Here is a 23795-nt window from a genome sequence, read left to right as displayed (position 1 = left end):
AAGAAAGTTAACAGTCTGTGCATGCGTAAATTATACGTCAAGAGTTTTCTTGATTTAGGTGCCAGAGCTATAAGGTTACAAATGCAAAAATAACGAAATATCTTAAAAATGTTACGCAGGGCCGGATTTACAGCTTGCGAGGCCCCCAAGCGCGAGGTAGAGGTAGGACCCCTATTGTAAATTACACTTTCTTCTCTACGCGACATTTTAACTGGGACCCCTTCGGTTGGGGGGCCACAAGCACGTGCTTGTTCTGCTTGTAAGTAAATCCGGCTCTGTAGTTACGAGCTCGACTTCGGAGAAAGTGTCCATAATAGCGCCTTCCATCATGTTTTAGAAAATGCGAGAAAAAAATGTAAATAGTTTCAATTTTTTATAAACGATTAGAAATAGACCGACTCTTGGTACTTATAGAGCAGTGGCTCCCCATCGGGGGGTCGCACCCCCATTGTAAGTTACAGTAGCGTTTGGGAGGGGTTGCAGTGAGATACTGTTTTTGATCGAACCTATACTGCACGTCAGTTAATTTCGCGCGGTCAGTGAAAGAGTATCCTTGCAAGTCGTCTGTTTGTTTTCTCTCAGTAATTTTTAACTTACCCTCCCAGTATAATTAGGTAAGCTAATAGTAATTTATCTTACAAGATCAAAAATCGATTTCCTAGTTTCTAAAACCCAAAACTTAAATAATGATTGGCTTTTCTTCTCCCAAAAGTTCAAAACGTTTTTTTTCCGAAAAGTCGATATCGAGAGAAAAGAAAATATTCAGTTATTTTAAATTTGGGCTTTCTACTGTTATTAATAATGGGACAATGACGTCACGGTGTGGCCTATATAATGCATTGGACTATGTGGCTCTCGTTTCAAACACCTACTGAATTCAACTTAGACATAAAAGTCCAATCATCGTAATAACAACGAGGGTGGCTCTGCGACGATTTAGTGGTTCAGTTCCATACTAACACATTTCCAGCTCCATTTGTGTTGCCATTTTTTAAGCCTACATCGTTTGTCTATAGTCACTGGTACAGGGTTATTATAAATGATCCATCGGGTTTTAAAATGTATTTGATAAAGTATAGCACTTACAATAGCCACTGGTACACCAAAATAGGAAGAAACTCTGGGAGTTTACTCCCCAAATTACAAACGTTCGATCTGTACCCCATTTGTCACACAACACACGTCCAATTGGTATTCTAGCTCAGACCAAACATTTTGCAACATGTCCATGTCTATTATTAGCAGACCAGCACTAATTCGTCAAGTGTTTTTAGCAGTTAGGTACATAAACATGATCCTTAACATACTCTCAAAGGTAGGAATCGCGAGGCGTTAAATCGGGAGATTGGGGAACCATGCGAACAGAGCTGAGTCATTTGCACTGGTATATCCGATCCAGCGATGTGGAAGTCCATGATTTACTGACTTCTTCCGTTCATCATCATCATCACTAATACTAGTCCCTGATGGCTCTTCTCCACGATTCTCTATCCTCTGTTCTTCTCTTTACTTCTTTATATCCTTCTTCTTCCTCCTTCAGGTCGTCAGCCAATTCCCTTTCATTTTCCTTTCTCCCTGAACAGTTCCCTTGATTACTTCCTTCAACAAACAGTTCTTTCTTAGTACATGACCAATCCATTTTCCTTCACTTTGTGATCATTAATTAATCTTTCCTCTTCAATTCTACTTCATATTTCTACATTACGTATCTTATCAGTCCATTTGATGTTGATCATTCTTCTCCATATCCACACTTCAAAAGCTTCCAACCTTTCCTGGTCTCTTTTCATTGCTGTGGACGTTTCACTACTGTACATTAAAACACTCCATACAGAACAATTTACCAATCTTCTTACTCCATAAAATCCTCCTCGTATCTACTATTTTGTTCTGCAATCGCTGTCCTGGCCTTAATTTCTCTTTCGCTTTTCCAACCTCTGTGCCTAAATACTAAAGACACCCCTACCATTACTGTTATATCCTCCTGCACTACCACTTCATAACTTTTGTTTTGTTCCTATTAATTCTTAGGCCATATACTCTGTTTTCATTTCATCTATCTTTTTTAACAACGTTTTTTCTTTCCCTAACCCATTTAATTTTTATTTATTTATATTCATCGTATTTAAAGGTGGCACTCTTTTTCTTGTTGTTGACTGTGGAAATTATGCCAAAAAAATTAAGCGTTTTCCCATCAGACTTATAATTTCCTGGTAGTGTTATGGACAGCTTTATTCAAATATGTTTATCCAAGATTTAAATCAGCCTAATTATTAAGCTTGAAGTCAGCAAGCGTAGATACACTATAAAAAGCAAATATTTGGCATTCGAGTTAAGTAAACTAAACAGCTCGGAATCAGAAGTCTATAGTAGAATTTGATGTTGTTATGAAACAAGTACAATAGCATTTAATAGACTCCTCAAACAACACAGGAAAGATGGGTTAATTAACGATAAACTATTTGTTTAAGTTTCCCTCGCTGTTAATTACCCCGAAAAAGGAAACGAGCATGTTTAGCAGTCTGCGTAAAGATAGTGATCAATACTATGTACAGCTCGATCATTTCAAAAATCCACCCGAATCGACGAATTGTGTGACACAGACAAAGAATCCGATTTATCAAGGGAGCTGACGGCAAACCCCCATTAATAAAATTTAAGTATAGACCGAATTATAGACTAAATAAGCTCTCTCAATACTCCTAAAGAGACGAATGATTTCAATTCAAACCAATCCCTCACTCTTTCGACAGTTAATTATGTAGGGCTAACAGTAGGGCTCTCTATATACAACATCTGCACCTAAAGTACAACTTACATTCAAGCAGGTTTGTTGAATGCGTACTTAACGAGTCACATTACAATTGTATAAACACTTATTGTACCGTGTTGGTACTTAGAGGGTGTAAGCTTGTAATGACATGTATTAAGCTTTGTCTTCTTTATACTGAGCTTTATATGTATTTTGTACCTACATTTGTATTACAACTGACAATCAAATGAAATCGGTGATGGCAGTTTTGCTTGCAGTTTTGATAAAGCCCAGAATGGAACCATAAAGAAGACAATAAGTACCTGAAACGTGTATAAGAATTCCCTCGTAATATGAAGGGCTGAAATCCTCGTATTTTGTCTGTTTTTTAATCCGGGACTCCTTGGAAAAGAATTAAGATATATTTTTAGCGTATTTTCCAACTTATGTTGGAAGGTGCACTTTCTCCGTCCGTCCGTCCAAGGCCCTAACTACTCCTACAGTTTTCAAGATATTTAGTTCGTTCTTTTTTGCATTCGGTAGCTAATACTCTGGCACCTCAACCAAGAAAAATCAGGTCAATAACATGCTCTATGTCCTCTTCTTTCTTTCAGAATATTCTACATTTTCTTTCTTCTTTTTCTTTTCCTCTACTCCTCCTTTTCCGTCTGATTCTCGCTACTTGGGTAACCACCCGTTATTAGCTCTTTACCTTTACAACTACTTTTACGTGCGCTCTCATCTTCGCCCTCTGTTATTGTATTTGTGTATCCAGATTCCTTTTTTTCCGTTCATTTTCTACCTTTTCTCCTACTGGTATTCTCTCTTCGCTCTTACGCTTAGCCCGTCTGTATCGTTTTATTTCGCAAAATTTCCTCTTTGTGCTTCCCACATTCCTTTTGCGTTCATCCTCGTTGTCACTAGTGTTCTCTGTCTATCCTCTCCTCCGATCTTACCGCCCTGCGCCCCGACCCCATCTTTATCTTTCCATTTTTGTTTCTTCCTCTAATATACAATTTGTTGTCTTGCATTTAACACTAATACCCTTTTATAATATCTTCTTAGTTCTTTGTACTTTTGCTTCCCATTTGTTCCCCACACCTGTCTCATCGCCATCGCCCCCTTTTTCCGTAATGCTCCTATTTGCGCATTTTCCCTATTGTTTCTTTGCATTTGGTACCCTAAATATTTAATTTATTTTACCTTTTCTATTGTTTCCTCCCTCCACTTTCATTCTATTTCCCTTTCCCTGCCTCCCCTCTTTTTAGCTTCATCTCCCCCCCCCCCCTTTCAGCTTCATTCCTTCCTTTCCCAATACTGTCCCATTATTCCCATGATTTCCTTTATCTGTTCTACCTCTGTTACCATGATCCCTGCGTCGTCCGCGTTTGCCAGGGACCATATCTTTCTTCTTCCCGCTACTATCCCTCCACCTTGGCTCTGTTTTAATACTTTTTCCATGTCTCTTAAGTAGAAATTAAAATAAGTTGGGCTAAGTGAGCATGTCCATGTTCAAACTCTTTCCCTTTTACCCGCAATCTTGTCTCTCCATTTAGTTCTTTGATTCTGTCCTTTAACCTGGCCAATTTTCCCATTTTCCGTACTTTTTCCCTTTCCACTCCGGCAAACGCGAACACCGTTCCGCCCTTTTTTTCCATTCTTCTGCCACCAATATGCGTCATTCATATATGCAGTCCATCGTTCCCCTCCCTTTTGTGAAACCACTTGATGTTTCCTTCAACATCATGTTCTTTTCTATTTCTCTCTCTAGTCTTTCGTTCAGTATCATTGAATAGATTCTATACGCCGTAGTCATTATAGTAATTCTTCTATAATTTCCCAGACAATCTTTGTTCCCTCTTTTGAAGATCGTCACAATTACTCCTTCTTTCCATTCCGTGTTTACTAGATTTCTCATCCTTTCCTTGACCATATCTGTGGCGAAAATCCAAGCCTCATTACCTACCTCTTCCATAGCCTCACCTTTCTCCTGCTTTCCCTGTAGTAAGTTGACAAAACGTTGTTTTTATTCCTCTAACTGTATTTCCCTCCCACTTGTACCTATTTTTCTTTTTTCTGTTTTCTAAAATTTTTTTAAAGTTTATTTTCACGATTTGCTCTTCGTATTCTTTTAGTTTCTCCATCGTTTCCCTATATATTTATTTCTCTCCTTTGGACACCCCCCCCCTTCAGTTATTTGTTTCCACGTTATTGATTTTTTAATACTCTCCTCTTCTCCTTTGTTGCTCTACTCTCCTTCTATACAGCTCCACCGTGTCTCTCGTCCATAACTGCATCTCCCTTCGTCTTTGTTTTTTTTTACATTTCTTGATCTTCTTGTCTTCTCTTTTAGATTCAATTCCATCGGTTGGTGATCCGATTCCGTCCTTGTTCCGATCTTACATTAATCTATTTTTTTCAGTACTTTTTCATTTACTATTGATCATTTGATCAATTACCGACCTTCCTCTTCCTCCCATGTATGTAAATTGCCCGTTCCTATCTCCCTCCATGTTTCCCTTTAAGATCCTTCAACCTCTCTTTTCTGATTCCATTACCTAACACTTTTCCCTTTTTGTTGCACTCTTTATCTCTTATCTGCTCCTTTAATTCCTGTTCAGGCATTAAAATCTCCCCAATATTAGCCCCTCCTCCTCCCTTTCATCCTCAATATTTTCTATTTTTGCCTCCATCATTCCTTCTCTGTTGTATATTGTTATCATTTTCTTTCCCCCCACTTCCACTCGTCTGACCTGTATTCCTTGTTTCTATTTCGTTTCATCTCCCCATTCCTTTATCCCCTTTTACCTCTTCCCTCTTCGCAAATTGGTTCTTCCGTATATATTCATTTGGAATCCGGTTTTTCATTTTCTCCCAATTCTTTACTTCTATCCATGATTCTTATTTACCTCACGACATCATATCCTCTTACTCCAAATTGAGCGGCTTTACCAGCTACCCCCGCTACATTCTAGAATATCAGTTTTATGCTGCCCTTTTTTCAGTTTTCTTCTGTTGTTTGTGTCTGTACCCCCTCCCCCTCTTTCTAACGCCTCTATCTTCTATTCTCCCTCCTCTTCTGTTCTTCCCTTCCTTGTTCGCAATCCTTTGATGCCACTTTGACCTATTGCACATCTCTTTTTCTTGCTTTCTTGATCCTTCACAATTACTTTACATTTGCCTGACGCTCCTTTCTCGCCCCCTTCACATCGCCTTCGCACCCCCTCCTTTGACAGTCACGCCAATTTAACACCTATTTCACATCTGTTTCGCGACTTTTTCACACGTCGCTCGCGTTTTTTCTCCAGTACAACCCCTTCATTAAAATTTCTTTCCTTCCCCCCTTTTCCTTTTCCAAATGTCTTTCAAACCTTCTAACGAGGCGTTCGTTGAAGGAGATCTTCAAGGATTTTGTCCTCCTTTTTCATGCCCTCTCCTTAACGGTTTCTTCACAGATTTTCCGTCAAGTTTTTTTCCCTTAGCACTTCGTTCGCGTCTCCTCCTTTCACATGTTTTACCTTCACACGTCCTCTCTGTACTTTCCTACACCTTTGTGGTACCCTCACAAGTTTTCTCCTCTTTTTCATCTTTTTCTCTCATTTATTCCTTTTTAACACTTTCTTTCTGTAAACCTGATTTATGCCTACATTCTGTTTAATCTGCTTTGCTCTTCACGTCAGTAAAGCCCTTTTTCTGACGTCACGTGACGTCACAGTGCTGCGTTGAAATTGGTTGCGCCATTGTGTGGCAGTAAGTTTGAATTTTTGAATTTCCGGATGTCGACCATTTTGTTACGGTAAATTTGAATTGTGCGGGAGATTTGAATTTTTTACTGTGATTGGCTATGTCATTTTAAATATGCCAGGTGTACATTACTATGAGTACAAATTCGCACAGAAAATAATGCACTTGAGAAACGGCAAAATTTTTATAAATAACAGCTTTCGTCTGAATTTGCTATATGGTTTTTTGTTTCAAACATACAGTCAAAAACGGCTTTCAAAAAAGGGAAATTGTACTGCGAGTTTATATGAGGAAACATGTAAATTGACATGAGTATGCCATTCAAACATCCTCAGATGGGTGTGCCATGAACAAAAGTAACCATTTACCTAAATAATGAATTAGCTAAACACCATCATAAAATAAATCAAATAACAATCTCCAATAGCAAATGTTTACGATGGCATTTATTAAAGGATTTAATTTTATTCAAAATCTAATAAATTGCAGTTCTAATTTGATTACACTTGGGTAATCAATTCAAAATGAGAAAACGCTGTTTTTATTACCTACAATATACCTATAATTGTGTTTGGAACACAGCCAAATATTAATGCGTTAGTTCCGCGGTCCTTCAGAAATACGATTCATTCGAATTCATTTTGTAATGAGCCGAACATGACATCTCACTTATGAATTTAACGACATTTTGTTTTCATCCACAGGTTGGATGTGAGGTCCACTAAATTTTTAATCTTTTGCGTTTCCAAAGTTGCCATAGTTGCCTGGAAATTACTATATTTACTATGTGTTTTTTATTGGTCATAGAAATCCAAAATTTCAAAGGAAATTGTATGGCGAGGTAGTCAGTCTGTTCTTCTGCACAACATCCAAGCATACATACTTGTATTAATACCTTCATTTATCGCGTTTTCTGGTTACATATCTAATCTAGATATAATGGTGTATTCGAACTTTAAGATTTTGATCTATACTTTTGTTACAGACGTGTCAAGATGCGTGGATGTCCATTTCGAAAACAAAGATGGAGGCTTCTTTCTGAAGCATTCACCTAGGCAACACTACCAGCCAACATCCGAAATTAACGTACCGCCAGGCTCACTCCTTTCCATCGATCGCTTTACTGTATTTCAAACTTCGCAGCCTATATCTGTACGAGCCACTTACGGCCCATTCAGTACCAAACAAACAGTACCCGCTCGATACGTAGTGCCCGATCCGTTACCGCTAAACACGTCAATTACTCCGACAGAATTACAAGATTTGGCAACCCACCACTTGGACATGTCCGCTCATATTGTGCGAAACGAGATTCCCAGAGATTCTCCTGTACTAAGGGTGCTATTTCACACCGGTACCGATCCTGGAAATCGGAGGCAGCTGCTCTTCTCGCGTCACCATCAGAAAGTGTGCATCGTTTTGCACGCCACTCTTGCGAATCGACCGGTACTGTCGGCCGCTTGCAGTCCCGATGGTGAAGATGGCGTTTGTCTGGCTCAGATAACGATACCTTCGTCCTGGTGGCCGCCGTTACCACCGCCAGATAAAGAAGGTAGACCCGGGAAAACGCTAAAGTCACCACCAAGGCTGGTGCAAGTCGCCTATTCACTTCTGGAACCACGACCTAGCGAAGAAGATAACTGCCAACCAAGGATACAATTCCAGCCGTCGACGGTTTTAGGAACGGTGCCTTTAGTGCAGGCGAAAGCTGCTTATAAAGAACTGAAGCTGACGGAAGGATTAACAATGCTTGTACCTCATCCTCCGCTGTTTCCACTGTCACGAATGCACATACCCGTTTTTCTCGAGAGGGAGAAAGCCAAACTTCTAACTGCGATCGTTGTCAGGTAAGCTCAGCTTTTATCGTCTAAATGCAATCGAATTTTACTGAAAGCTCAATTAAGATCTCTATTAAGTTTAAATGCTAAAAGTAGACGCATATTAATTATGCGTCACTTGAGACCGCAATGAGTTATATGTGCGCTCGATACGCCTTGACGTAATGGATATTACTCGTGTCCCATCTGTTTGGAACAGAAAATTTAGGGCCATGTATTGCCAACAGAGTTATTGCTCCAGTCAATCTTATATCTTCCGTTTGATGCGCCGCAAATATTGGATTTTCGAGAAGGAAATTGCAATAGTCTAACACTTCAGTTGTCAAATAGCGCAAAAGGGATGTTTTCTTTGCCCGAGGTAGTTTATTTTAGTTGCGTGCATTATGTTCCACCAGGAAATTACAATTTGGTTTGGTACTATATTTGTGCTTTTTGGTAGGTATTATCTTTCTCGAAATTTAATGCCGAGTGTGCGATATTCGAAATGTAATTCGACCACAACCAAGAATTCTGCATAATTACTTGCTTATGCTACATTTAAAAAACTGGAGAAAATGTGTGCGATTACTTTGACGTTTAATTATGACTCTCTCTTCGTTATTAGTTTAACTGCCAGAACAAAATTCTCCCAACAATAGCATATTCTAGCATATTGCCTGCGAATAGGGTAGGTAATACGTCAGTTTAACCGGTCTGATCCACAAGTAATCCTGGAAATAATTAACTTGTTGATGTTGGGGATCTGTATTATGCCTTTTTAAGTCTTGTAGTACATACGTTCTAGACAGGTTGTAACAGAAGAATATCTGGACTTCTCCCTTTATTAACAAGCGACAAAAAGCGAGTTTATGATTTTGGACATTTTGTCCGTCCATCTGTGGACACGATAACTCACCAACGGTTTCGAATTTTCTAATTTTTAGCAATAGGTAGACAATGGTCAAGGGACTAATTGATTAAATGTTGATCAATATTCGTCAACCGGAAGTGACGTTGTCGCTCGTTGTCTATATTAGTGCAATTTCGTTTTGTATCCATAAACTGATTATTTTTTCGAGAATGTTTAGGAAGTTCATTAAATAACGTAACATAAAATCCTCTCGGTTCCGATGTGTAGAAGTTACCATTTTTCAGTTTTCCCTCATAACTCGAAACCGGCTCGGAAAAAAAACTCCACAAATAAAACGTTGCAACTTTACTTTTTTGAAAATCTCAACTCGTAAATACACCTTTCCGCCTCACTTTTTTTAATGAAACTCCTTTCGAGTCTTTGCTCTTTTTTGCAGATATAGCGTCAAAAAAAGCTGTCGATTTTCTTCAAAAATATGATATACAGGGGCGGACTGGCCCGGGGGGGGGGGGGCGGGTGGCGATTGCCACTTGGCCTGTACGTCATAATAGCCCGTTGGAAATTTATAAGTAGGTGCTGTATTTAGTTTCTTGCACTATTAATAAATTATTTACACGTTTCTCTAATTGGGGTTGATGTTAGGTTGTTAAAAAATTCTGTTTTAATTGAAGTGTTTTACAATGAATTTATCATTTTTTGTCGTGGCATGAAAGTGCTGAAATACAATGATAGGCGACGCGCCTCGTTTGGATTGTATATTTTGTTACTTTTAATTATCAGCTGCAATTTAAAAAAAAACTGTATTGTAATTGATTTCCGAAAAAGGAGTAGGTACCTTAAAATGAAGCAAAAAATGTTTTTGTGGTGCACCGCAGAGCTACCCCCCCGCCACCTTCATTACTACACTAATACTTTAATGGCCCGTAACCTATGCAATTCCACCTGGCCCGCCCCTGACTAGAAACCAATTTCGAAAGAAAATTCAAAGGGCTGTAACTTTTGAACTAGTGGCCCAATCTTGGAACTGTTTGAAATTATGGATTCTACAGGCCACATTCTATAAGAAAATTTTTTTCCGGGTCGACCTGAGACAATTTTTTTTTCGGTCCTCAAAAAAGGCAGTGTATAACCTTCCCTTTTTACCAAAAATCGACTGCACCAAAATTTCTCGGGAAAACACTTTTTCTTATTAATTTTGGTGCGTAGAATCCAAAATCAATCAAAAGTTATGGACTAGAATTGATATACACATACAGGGTGAGTAGTTTTTACCTACACATAAAACCACTGGGACTAGTGTTCGCGAAAGAGGCCACTAAATCAAATTCTAAGCTGGAGATGGTAAATGGTCCTTTAGAATCCGGATTCGAATACTTCTAGGGAAAATCATTCTTGACTACGTGTAAAATTGATTCGCATTCGATCGGTTACACGTATGATTCGTTAAAGGGTTCGTGAATCTTTTTTTCTAAATTTCTCTCCTTGTTTTTACGTCTTATTTAAAATATTCACATCTAACTTGATACCTATCTCCGGAAGACGATTTTTCAATATTCCGCCGAGCTTCGCTATGTGTCAATTCATTTTCTTTCTTTCGCCGTTGAATTTTTCTTTTCGTTTTAACGCCATCCATAATTTTTTGTTTTTTCAGGTTAAAATTTAGCTGTACTTTTAATGATGTTCTTTTGATTTTATTAGTTGCTTTGTAACAAAGTGACTCGCTGTTATCCAGAATTGTTTTATTTTCGTTTTTCTATTACCCTCTATTAGTTCCTTACCATTTCGTGTACTTTTATGCGCTTTTTTCGTTTTTGTCATTTTTTTGTGTCTATCTAGAAATAGACGTGTCGGTCATGTGTACAGGGTGTCTCATTAATAAGGGCCACAGACCATATCTATGGAGCCCCAGTGGCGGATTTAAATTTTTTGCGCCCCTAGGCACACCGAAAGATATGCGCTCCAAAATAATGTTTTAATTGCAATAAATTTTAAGATGCTAATAAAAATCAAATTATAACTTGAACTTTTGAAAACTAATATGAAAAGAAATACAGTATACCTAAGATTAAGTTTTCACACACGTCAAAACTTGCATTGTCGATTATTGTTCTTACAGTTACAAACTGTAATAATTGTTTAAATTATCTACCAATTCCAATTTATTTCATAATTTTAATTAATTTTGTTACTTGTTAGGGGACTTATTGTAAAACTCAAAATGTTACCTAAAATAAATATAGTGCAAAAAATGCCGCCCTCTAAAGCTGCCGCCCCTAGGTATGTTTTTATATGTAAATCCGCCACTGTGAAGCCGTTAATTGCACAGTTTCGGGAAAAAGATTTTGCTAAAGAAATGGACCAAGAGAAATTGCTGGAAATTCTTTTCAAGTTTCTAGGTTTGTCGCTAGAGGGCGTACGATTCATGGTTCTTAGAGAAATTACTTTTTTCGTAAAATATACCCAACAAACATGCATAAAAAATATATGCGTCGCAATCTGGTATCAGTTTTGCATCGTTTTGATGCAGCACATATTGCTCTAGTTCATACATTATGAGGGGTGGGGAAAGGGGAATATCTCTCTAAGGAAATGAATGTAACCACGGTTTAGGTTAACCGATTTTCCCATAATATGTCTTGCTGGAAAGTCCTTTCTTTGTGGAATCAGAGTTTATATGAATAGAGTCTTTTTAGTAACTGTGATGAGTGGTAGAGGGCGCGATGTGACATGAACATAAACTTTGCAGGTTTTTTTTTGAAAATTCAATGTAATAACATGTAATACCATAATATGGTAGGTCCTCCTTAATTTTTTGTATGAGTGGATCGTCAATTCTATAACATCCACGGAAGATCCAACGCGCAGTACGCAACGTGCCCACAACAGAATAATCCAAAATAATTTCTTGTTTGGCCTCTTGCTCCATAATGTCACTGTTATGTTAACAAAGCCTTTTTTGTTTGCACATAATTATTTCTCGTTACAGGGGTCGAGTGAAGAGCGGAATACGAATACTAAATGCAACCCCAAGTGATTCATCTTCATGGAATGTAACAGTAGAAATAAACCCGAGACATACGGGTGCTTCTGTCACGGCTTTGCGAAAAGAACCAATCGATCCGGAAGTTGACGCAAATTCCGCTGGCGAGTAAGTATAGCAATCGAGTATTTACCTCCATCGCGTACTAACAGAGCTCTACATTAGAGTTCAAGAGCTGTTCACATGGCTAATTGAGGTTACTGAAGACGCGGCCGAGTTGTACGAAGGAGCGCGCGTAGTTTGGTCAATGAAACTAGAGCCTAATCAAGAAGAAGGCGAAATGCCGGAATCGCACCGTGCCGATGGCAAAAAGTCTACCTCGCGTTTAGACATACAGAAGGACGATATTCAAGCAGTGGTGCCGATTAGTAAGGTAAGTTAAATCAAAGTAGGTAACGAAATGGTTCCAAAGTTTTTACCAATTCAAGCATGAAAGCGGTATAAACGTTTTGCAATTTATTCTGTTCGTGTATATCCAACAGTAGCTACAACGTTTCTCCATGCGTGTAAAAAGGCCATAAAACTTACCTAAGCGAAAGAGTTTTTGTTAACTTTACAAATTAAACCCGAAATTCTAAGGATTCGCACTACCATATGAAGCTCATATTTTTCGCGCGTAAGTTAGACGAATAATTTTCAAACGCTACATACTAGAGAGGCCACAAGTTACCCCTGTAAACCCACCAAACTTGCTCTAAACTTCAAAACATGATTAGTTCATCTAAACTTTGTCGAATATTACTAAGTTTTATAACAATATCTATATATTTTACCCTACCTTCCTTCATACGCGTTCAATTTATTTCGTTGGTTGCTTCATGGCAATGGCTATGCCTAAACAAACGTAAAGATGTTACATTGAAAAAGTATTTCGTCCTTAAAGGACTACGAGTGTAAACAAATGGGAGATACGACCTTCTTTTATGATTTGTTTGCACTTATAAAACGTTAAATTCAAAACCTCTCTCAAAGCGTTTTATTTATGGGTGTAAGTCCAGAATAAACCCCTCGAACGCTTATTACCTTTGCGCGTATCCTCTCATAAATTTAAGCTTATTCGCAAACATGTCGATTGCGTAATTAATATTCGTGGATAATTACAGAACTGGGAGGTTTTGAACACCGCAGTGCTAACGGGAAGGCAAGTATCTCAGGCTATGAAGGTTCTAATAGTTTCGCAAGCGGGTAAAGCTGCAGATGTTACTTTTCAAGCCTCTTGTCATTCTGAAGATGATAGTGTGCTAAAAGTAGGTACACAAGTGAAATTGTAGCGAGTAATTTACTAGTGTCTAATTAGGTATCGTCGTCGTGTAGTTCTGTTTACGTCGATGGAAGTGAAGCTCGCGGTTCTGTTAATGGTTCTGTTTTAGTCAAGTACGGCACTTACACTGGACTTGCCCGCTTTACAGTGTGGATGCCTGAATTTCCGCTCGATTTGCAAGTTTTTGATGTAAGGCTGTCCCAAATTAAGTCTTGGAAAGTACCTGACTACCACCAGAGGTGAGTAGCATGCAACATTGATGGATGTCTAACTTTCTTGCTTAGTGGGACAAAAATTAAACGGAAAAAGCGCTCCTACAATACCTGGGGAACGAATAGTATGATTACAGATGACATGGGTAACGTTTTGGAACGTCCCAGTTGTCGTTTACGCTATCAGCAAAGTCCTGTGGACGTTTACGCACATTTTATGGCTAGCGATCACGATTCTGGCCGGGTTACGTACTTGGTTAATAGACGTACGTGGTTACGCGTCACGGATTTGGTACTTCCACTGCTTAGAGTGAGCGATCCTCGTATTGCCAATCTTCGAGGAAGAATCTTGCAAGGCCGTAGTATGGGACGAACTGAAGTTCAGGTAGCTAGTCTATTTATTACCTACCTATATTTTTATTCTCATCTTTGTTTAAATAAATTCAGGTGTTTACAATGTTACCCCATACATATATGTTCAGGAAAACCTTTGAATATATGAAAAAGAGGTAAACTGATTTCCTAAATAGGGATATCCAAAGGGTAAACTGATTTTCTAAATGGAGACAATCCCTATGAAATATTCATGTTTGTGAAACTACCACTAATCACATCTGTCTCGGTTAACAACTCACTAACCAACTCACTGACTGATGGCTCAAAAACTCTTGTCCAATTAAATGTTACTATCCAATGCATCATTTGCTTTGGTTAGGACCATATAGGTTTTAATCTTCCTGTTCTGATCGTTGTCTCTCCTGCAGTCTACAGACTACAGCAATTCACTTATAACTTTAGGTACTTTCGCCAATTACGGGACGGGTAATAGGGGCTAAGGAAATACGAGTTGGTAATGACAAAACAGGAATATCAAGGCTATCGGTTCAGGTCGTCTCTGGTCTGCAACTTAACATATCCCCAGACAGCGTGAATGAGAACGGATACATCGCGGAGACTAGTGTCACCCGTAAACTAACAGCGCAGTACCAAGTAGGTTTTACCGTTTGCTCTATACATTTGAATCCAAAGTTGTCGTTATAGGAAGGATTGCTGGATATAGAACTTGAGTTTTCTGACGGCAGTAGAACTCCGCTTCGCGAGGTGCCAGATACGGACTATCACCTGGTGGTGGAAAGTTTGGATCCTGAAGTCGTCGCTTTCGCACCTATGGTCGCCTCGCATCACCCCCGCGTGATTGCGGTGGGCGAAGGAAGCGGCGACTTATTACAAATTACGTTGCTTCTACCAGAGGAATGTCGTGGTACAACCAGACCTAAGCTAAAGGGAAATGGACCGTTAGCATCTGCTGCCGCTTCGGTCACTGTCGACTTTAGCGCCAGCGATTTACCGCATCGGCCCGACATTTTACAAAACGACGGTGGTTCTTACAGTGGATCGAAAATGGGACGGGATTTTCACGATTTACAAGACATTTTGAAAGGTACAGGCAGTATTTATTTTTGAATCTAATCGCTCTTTTATAGGTACTGCCATAAGGGATGATGATAATGACGAACCGAATGTACAAGCAAGGCAACATCAAGGTGGAAAAGGCATAATAAGGCATCATGCACCGATGAACATGACCCCCTTGGAAATCAGCATGTACGTCTTACTTGCCGCCTTTTGTTTTGCTATTGTGGTAAATTATTCCAAATGATTTCGATCTAGGTATATTACAAGACGCTAATTTCAGATTTTTGTCGTATCGTGTATGGTTTACGCTTCCAAATTTAAACCAGTCGAACCGGGTACTCACGGTTTAACCGCGGCGCCAGTCGCGTTGAATCCTCAAAAAGAAAGGAAGCCGCGCGAAACCACCACCAACGCCCACGATTGGGTTTGGTTAGGTAAGCTCGACAAAAACGCAGTATGCGCTGACTAACTTGCATCCCATTTAGGAAGAGCAACTTTAGAACACACTTCAAATAGGTCTTCGACGGTGAATAATAATCCTCCCGAAATTCGAATCACTACCAACCCTTTAAATATGAATTATTGCGATCCCGAGGACTGCGTACCATCCAGCTTTAGTAATCCTACTCACATAGAACTACCCAGCAGTTCAGCAGTACCGCCAACGAACGCTAGTCAAGTGGACAGTGCTACCTACTGTAAGAGCAAACCTGGTGGAGGAATCGCTAATTCTAACACTACTAACGATGAACTTGATATTTGGTAGGTACATTTTTTGTTTATTTCTTGCATTTCTTTTAACACTGCTAATATTTTACTAAACATTAGTAGCTCTTTTGTTTTATTTATTAAAAAGTTAGTATACCTACTTTGTTCTATACAGTTCAACCTGCCGATTTAAATACTTTCGCATGGTGATGTACCTATTCCCATTCCTTTTGTATTTTGGTTTTTGCCACTTATCTGATCTAGTGTACCTACTGTTTACTGGAATGCGTTTTCTAAACTTCTTTTAGTGCAGGATGAAAACACCAATATGTCATAAATCAGGAAACATGTCAGTAATATTATTTAGTCGACACTTTCGTAACAATTTCACAGTATACATGTGCGGCTTAGATATGATTTACATTCGTCCTACTATCAAATACTTTCCAGATCAAAGGACGGACAAGTCCAGATGTAATGTATGCTTTATTGGTGATTTATACTTACAAGTATTTTCACACGTCATTTTTTCACAGACATAATTGACCATAAATAAAATTATCTACCAATACAATATAAATTTAAAACCTATTTTCTTAGACAAGATGACAATTAGGTAAAATGACAAAGGACAAAATAAATATACATTTAGACAACAAAATCGCAACATCTTCACAAACAGAGCTAGCAATCTAAGTCATTGAAACTATTGTTCAAAAATTCGTTTAGTGAGTAGAATGCTCGACGTTTTAAATATTCCTTTACACTAGCTTTGAATGATAGTGAATCTAAGTTTTTAGTTTTCGTGGGTAATGCATTATAAAACTTCATCCCATAATATGATACGCCATCCTTTGTTTTATTGAGCCTATGAAAAGTTATGTAAATGTGTTCTTTGTTCATGAACTATAGTTATATTGTAATACTTGTTTTATTATGCAGCAGACCTCTGTTTCCGTTTCCGCAAGCGAGGACGTTCTGCATATGTTTTCTTCTTCCGCCTCCTATTGCGCTATTTAATAACGGAAGTATATCGGAATTTTTTAATATGGCATAGGTGCGCTGTGGGCTCTGATTGGCCGAACACGACGGAAGTGAGCCGCGGGCGGGGTTTGTCAGCCGTCAGACGCTTGCGACGTGTTTTTGTCTTTGTTTACTTTCATTTATCTCATTAGCTCGTCGCAACAGTTCGTGCGTTTTATCCCATGGTTCAATAAAAAAAATTATTCTCGTTTTTATCAAATTTATAATGGTATTTACACATCCGGTTCTGCTTCCGCTTCCGCAAAAAATATTCCTTGTCTTCTGTTTCTGCTTCTGCGCTTGTGCTTCTGTTAATAACACTTCTGTTGCATTACTATTTTTTATCCATTTGTGTGGTTTAAATAAACAAAAAAATTGCATCTGTTTGTGCCAGAATAACTGTTAAAATGATAGTGGTAGGTATGTATAGTGCTATATAGTATATCTATATAGGTCTTACACACTTTTTGTCTAATAATTGTCCACTCAAAATATCTTTAGATTCAGAAGTACCTATATACTACTCGTACTCTATAAAAAGGTTGTATAGGTCAATAGAAGCAAAAGTTCCATACTTCATTGCAAAAAAAGTAAATGATGGTGATGAGAAAAAAGGCTCCTCACAAATGCCGTTAGACAGTGATACTATCCCTGAAAGTTATAGATGGCGCTAAGTCTAAAGAACTTAGTGCTAAATATTCAACGCTGCAGCCTAATGGTGGTGCTTACATTTTACCCTTTTGGACGGCTCCCTTGCAGCACAGATTTAAAATAGTATATTTAAATCTGTGCTTGCAGTTAATTTCAAATGAAATTATTTTAGTTATCTGCCATAGTCGCTTCTGATGGAGTGACTTGCGAGTTCGTTCTGTGGTCAGATCGAGATACTCAATGCTGCCAGACTGAGATCAATCACAGTCTGGTTTCGGGTAGTTACATACGTGGGTTCGCTGCCGTGATTGAGAATGTCTAGATTATAGTACTTATGAGATATTCAAGTAATGATTGACCCCTTGGGTTGACGTTAGTACTCCACCATGTAGAGCATCTCTTTACTAAGAGGTAGGGTGATAGAAACTCCCGGGAGCTGACGCTACCTTTAGAGATGAAAACCCAGAAGTGAGCCCCTCCTTCTCCCTTGAGGTTGTTCCTTCAGGGCTGTGTGGAAGAGACACCATTTGCCCGCCTGAACGCAGAGCAGTTTAACCCATTTAGGGAAGCCTTTCGCCTTCTTTCTCCTCTTCTGCGCTTGCGTGATTTGGTGTTATTGAGGATTACCTGTAACATAGGTTGAGCGGTATCCTGAGACGCTCTCCAGTCCCCGATGTTATATATATAGATCATGAATATAAATTACAAATTTTCCAAGTTTTACCTGTTACCAAGAGACTTGTATGTCGCGCAAGACCTGAGTCCTGGAAATTACTTATTCAATGGTAGTAGGTATACCTACTAATATTAGTGCGACTAACATTTTTCGTGAATATGACATGTACTTTCGTCTTTATACACACTCCTATAAATTACTATCTTTGTCAGATGCAACTTTTCATTTTTCAAACCTGATGTATACTTCTTTAAATGAATCAATACATTACCTACCAAAAGTTTGATCATAGTGAGTCACATACACGTTTTTCTTTTGTTTAGGAATAAACCAACTCCACCACCTCCTCTACCTCCACACGCCCATCCACCCATACCGCCTGAACGGCATAAGATACAAATAGAAACTGCAATCGACGAAGACTACAGACCGCCAGTACCTCCCCATCGAAATATCGGCGTGACTGCGCGCATTAGCTCGTTAGAGTCACCGCCGCCTCGTAAGCACCATCATCATCACCATCGCGGAGGTAAACATTCGCAAGACGCGAACAAATATGAAAATCATCCACCTCCAGAAAATTGTAAGCACTTTAACGTCAATGAGAAACTCGACGGCGATTGCGACTTTAAATACGCGGAGGATACCGAAAATCCACCAAAAAATGTTTTCGAGTTTGACGATGAGCCTGTCGCTATATCACCCGTAGAAAACCCTGTCAAAATTCGACACAAGAACTTACAGAATGGCAATGAAGATGACGTACAATTCGTGCATTTACCACATCTAGACACAAGTGGAAACGGTAATAGTTATCTTAAATTACGCTTATAATTAAAATTAGTACATAATATAGGGAATAGGAGTCCAAAAGTTAAAAGGGCAACTATTGTAGGCAATCCAATGTTTAGTACTGAAGACCAGTTAACGAAGGACGACGTACCCGCAGAGTTATCCGGTTTAGACGAATTAGGAATGGATTATGAGCAAATTATGCACTATTTTGATAACCTTAAAGTAAGTACAAAGAGTAAGATGTACCGATATAAAACATCATTCAGAGAAATGTTTGTTCCAGGAATCGAATGCCTGAGTAGAAGAGATCATTGCAAAAATCCAAGACATTCTGTTGTCGTTCAGTGAACAATATCGAGCAAGTGCACTTAACGGCAATATTATGTGCGGGAATGTGAATCAAAGTTTTGAATACTTCTTTGATTATTTAAGCGAGTCGTATGCTTAAATGTGACAAGCTAGTTAGATGTCGGGTCAATTACATTTTAGCCTTGCCTACATCTGTTAATAATACATTAATTAGCGAAGACTGATTATTATTTATTCAAATATGTAGGTAAATCATTAACATACAATCAGAAGTAGGATCGAAAAGCGAGGCAATAAAAATATATGTAATAAGATAAACAAGGCGACCTGGCTCAATAAGAAAATGCGTGGTTTACATACACAGGGTAATTTTTTATTGAAACCATCTTCTTTATTTTACAGTAAACATTGCACATACGAAATAAAGAAGAGCACGATATAGGTTTACCAGTAAATTGCCCTGTTAGTGAGGTAAAAACTAGAATTTGGCGGTAGTTAAGTTAAAAAAGCGAATGAATGGATATTTGCAGTGATCAATTCAGTCATCTAGTCATAGTACTTAAGCTTTATTTAAAATTGTAAGTGGTTTGTACCATTTGTACCCTAACCTGCCATATTAATGTACCCAAAAATTGTAGCAATTGCACAAAACGGTTCCTAATCCGCTTTTAACATTTACCTAAGATATACGACAAATTCTATCTGTGTTTACCATTTATTGTTTTATTATTATTATTATTTTTTATTAATATGTACTATAATTTTCATAATGTGTTACTGTCATTTGTGTAATTACTGTAAATAATGTAAAATACTATTACGACTGATATTTGTGCACTTAGGCATAAGTACATATATTAATTTATAAAATTAATTCGACACAAATTGTCGCTGTACTATTTATCGAAATACAAATTCTCGCTAACTCTATTGGAAAAATTCAAGAGTCGTGAAAACAAATTTATAATACTATATGTGGCGCTTGCACTAAAGCTTATTATGCACAAGCCGACTACCAGTATGGCACACTATTTTACTATATTAACAATTTGGAATTAAAATTCAAAACTTTTTCTTTATTTGTCCGTCAAAGCTGAACAGGAATTGGCATCAATTATTTAAGTTAGTAAATGGTAAAGTAGGATTCCATATGATAAGGTTTCAGGCCAGTGCAAATCGTCCCCTTTCTATCTTAAACTTTAACAGATACTGTTTAAAATAGTATTGTAAACTTTTTTTACATTGATATTGCACAAAAGCTTCTAAACCAGTTTGGACAGTGGTATTTTTGAAAAATTTGTATTTATAAGGATAGACGCATTTAATGTTAATGTTTTAGACTATATTTACTAAGCTGTTGTTTCATTAAATTTTTTTACTAAACGCGAAAAAGTGAAAAAAACCTTAATTTACGAAAGATGTGTACAAATTTAAAAACTAGTTTGGCTAGATAATCGTTACACAATAAACAATCATTTCTAGTCTATATGGAAAATGTGAGTGTAAGCCTTTGTGACAAAAAAAATTGATGTTAGATCTGTTACATACTGAAGCAGCTTTTGTAGCTATTCATGCCGGCGAGAGCTTTGGTAGTTTCTTACCATCATAGTGTTGCAAATTAATAGATGTATATAAAAAACTAACTGATCCTCAAAAACCCTATAGATATAGGAATATCAGATACTATGTGGTTCATAATGTCGAGAATTAATTTTATTATTTCACAAGTACAAATATAAAATCAAGTATTATACTAATAAGCTTCCTTTGTACCTCTTAATTATATGTATTAACAAATATTCTTATGTATATAAATAATTTGCGGTTTAATCTAAATATGCAGATAGTTTTTGCTAAATGTGTAAATTGTACATTTCTTTAATTTACATTCCTCAGTAATACTGCATCTTTGTTTTCCAAGAGTGTGCGCAGCTTTACCAGTTATTCTGATAGGCAAGGTGCAATTAAATAACCGTAATAATAAAGGTGCTAGAATATGTCAATGCGAAAATATTTATACGAATTTTGCTTCTTGTGGTGAATATATAGTTGATAAATTCTAGCATACGCCGTTGTTCTTTTGCAATATTTTATTTTGGAAATTAGGTGCATTCAATAATTGATATTCGAGAGAAACAGAATACTGCTATAATGCATATCATCTGCTAAAAGGAACTGAAAGTGTGCAGGAAAACGAAACTGATTTAATAATAATATTTATAAAAGATTGTATGTTTTTGTTTGTTATTTTCTCTTTTGTGAATTAAAATTATCATGTATTTATGTAAAATATGTAAGTTACCACTTGAACTATATGAAAAATAAATTATTTGTAATGTCTTATGTGGTGTTGTTATGTTTCATGCATCTGTTCAACATTGTTTAAAACGTATTTGTAATAACGAAGTTCATTTGTAAAAATTTCCAATTCAATGAACCAGGAGGACGAGTAAGACTAAGCGAATATGTCTACTAATGTGGTGGGAATTCTATAGCGTGTAGGCCACCGGCCAGGGAGCATCTTATATGGGTGCAAGACCTATCTGTAGTGTCATAGTGGGGGGAGATCTAAAATGCTGAAAGTGTCTTAAGAATTTGGAACCCAAGGTGTAGAGGATGGAATTTAGGTAAGGCAATCATTTTCATTTTAGCGGTGGTGTTCGCCTACGTCATACCATTTTTAAGTATGTTGTACCTAATGCATATTGTATTTTATGGCGAACATATATATTAAAACGTGTGTGCATAAACGCGTTCGTGGGCGAGAAGGTATAGGGATAACAACGCGAGATAGACGACGGTTCGCCCGCGGGAAGAGATCGAGTCAAGGATTCCATGCGTGCGGTTGTTCAGGTCATAAATATTTTGAACGTTGCGAAATAAATAATTACTGGTGGACTGTTGTGGAAAGTTTTAAAAAAGTGAGACAGAGAATGCAAGGTGCGCGCGCATTGTAAGTTATTTACAAGTCAAGAATTGAATTTCTATTCTATTCTATTCGCAGGGGAGCCCGACCGGGCAGCACTTAGGCACACCAGAGGCCCATTGTGCCTACCCCCTTTCTTCGCAACTGAGTTCAGAGCCCGTTCCTCTCAATGAAGGATAGGACCCTGTTTAGCCTAAGTTGCTTCACCCTCCTCGGTTCCAGGTATCTGTCTCCAAGGAGTTGATATCTGTCCCTGATCAAAGCGTCACAGTGACAGACCACATGCTCGGTAGTTTCATCTGCCTCGCCACAGAACCTGCACGTTGACTCCTCCGCGAGCCCAATGTTATGCAGGTGATAGTTGACCATCCAGTGTCCCGTAAGGACACCGGTGATCTTCCTAAGCTGGCTTCTATTCAGTTTTAGAAGCTTAGAAGACCCCGATTTGCCAACGGGCCCTGTTAGAAAGGCCTTGGACTGTCGGAGTCCGGTTACTTGTTGCCACTGAGCCTGGAATTGACTGGTCAACCAATCTTTAATCCTGGCCCTAACAACGGAGGGAGCAATCCCTAGGGTAGGCTCGGGCCCGACAAAGACTCCACCACTGCCTTCGCGAGCCAACTCGTCCGCCCTTTCGTTGCCCCCTATTCCGCAGTGCGCTGGCACCCAAATCAAGCTTACCCTATTAGACTCACCTAATCTATCTAGGGTTCGCCTGCAATCAAGCGCCGTAGCTGATCGGAACCTGTCTACCGACAGGGCCCTCAACGCCGCCTGACTATCACTGCATATGTATATATGCTTGTTACGGTAACCTCTACGGAGGTTTTCCTGTGCACAGGTCATGATGGCTAACATCTCTGCCTGAAACACGGTGCTATGCTGACCAAGGGAGACGCTGACGCTGGCTCTCGGTCGATCACCATATATACCCATGCCCGTTCCCCTTTCTGTTTGGGACCCGTCTGTAAACCACACGAGCCCCTCAGGTTTGAGGAACGAGCAATCCGAGTTCAGCCACTGCTCCCTATCCGGGAGAATGACTTTATAACGCTTTGGTCTTAGCAAGATAGCCCGGATCACGTCCCTCCTTGCAAGGAGGGGATCGGTTCTGAGGGTTTCCTCCCAGATCCGCCCGCGCCCAAGGCTGCCTCGACCCTTCCATTCATCCCAATCGTTTAGCCGTATGGAAGCTTTCCGAGCCTCTGCCTCCACAGCTAAGTGTAAAGGCTCTAGTCCCAGAAGTGCCTCCATGGCCAAGGTTGGCGTGGTTTTTAGGGCTCCAGTGACTCCCAGACAGGCGAGTCGCTGGACCTTTCCTAGCTGCTTCCTGTAGGTTACCATGCGCATGGCAGGCCACCATACAGTATTATTGGCCTTATCACTGCAGTGTAAAGCCAGTATACCAATCGAGGGTTCAAGCCCCATGTACAACCAAAAGCCCTTCTGCATGCCCATAGACATGCAGTGGCCTTTTTGCTTATGCGCTCAATGTGCCCTTTCCAGGTCAGGCGGGAGTCAATGATGACTCCCAGGTATTTCACTGACCTGGTCAGACCCAGTTGACGTCCTCGAAGAGCGAGCCCAGTAAGAT

At 38.8% G+C, this 23795-nt stretch overlaps 1 protein-coding gene across 2 annotated transcripts in view; it reads left to right on the top strand.

Annotated features, from left to right (window-relative positions):
* The window catches only part of LOC116175789 (transmembrane protein 132E), a 168758-nt gene extending 149265 nt beyond the window's left edge, over positions 1-19493 (top strand). Inside the window, exons 2-15 of one of the 2 annotated variants that reach the window (XM_031494088.1) lie at positions 7482-8343; positions 12171-12332; positions 12390-12597; positions 13328-13471; positions 13522-13724; positions 13770-14082; positions 14496-14687; positions 14739-15138; positions 15182-15339; positions 15394-15547; positions 15599-15875; positions 18495-18976; positions 19028-19188; positions 19233-19493. In XM_031494088.1, coding sequence (XP_031349948.1) covers positions 7482-8343; positions 12171-12332; positions 12390-12597; positions 13328-13471; positions 13522-13724; positions 13770-14082; positions 14496-14687; positions 14739-15138; positions 15182-15339; positions 15394-15547; positions 15599-15875; positions 18495-18976; positions 19028-19188; positions 19233-19268 — 3752 coding nt within the window. In that variant the 3' untranslated portion in view covers positions 19269-19493. Of the gene's footprint in view, positions 1-7481; positions 8344-12170; positions 12333-12389; positions 12598-13327; positions 13472-13521; positions 13725-13769; positions 14083-14495; positions 14688-14738; positions 15139-15181; positions 15340-15393; positions 15548-15598; positions 15876-18494; positions 18977-19027; positions 19189-19232 lie in introns of those variants that run through there. The other variant, XM_031494089.1, reaches the window with a different exon arrangement.
* The last annotated feature ends 4302 nt before the right edge of the window (positions 19494-23795 follow it).

This window comes from Photinus pyralis, unplaced genomic scaffold, assembly GCF_008802855.1.
Source record: "Photinus pyralis isolate 1611_PpyrPB1 unplaced genomic scaffold, Ppyr1.3 Ppyr1.4_LG7, whole genome shotgun sequence".
Lineage (NCBI taxonomy): Eukaryota > Metazoa > Arthropoda > Insecta > Coleoptera > Lampyridae > Photinus > Photinus pyralis.
Note: the sequence above shows the minus strand (reverse complement) of the source record. Positions and strands in the feature narration are given on the sequence as shown.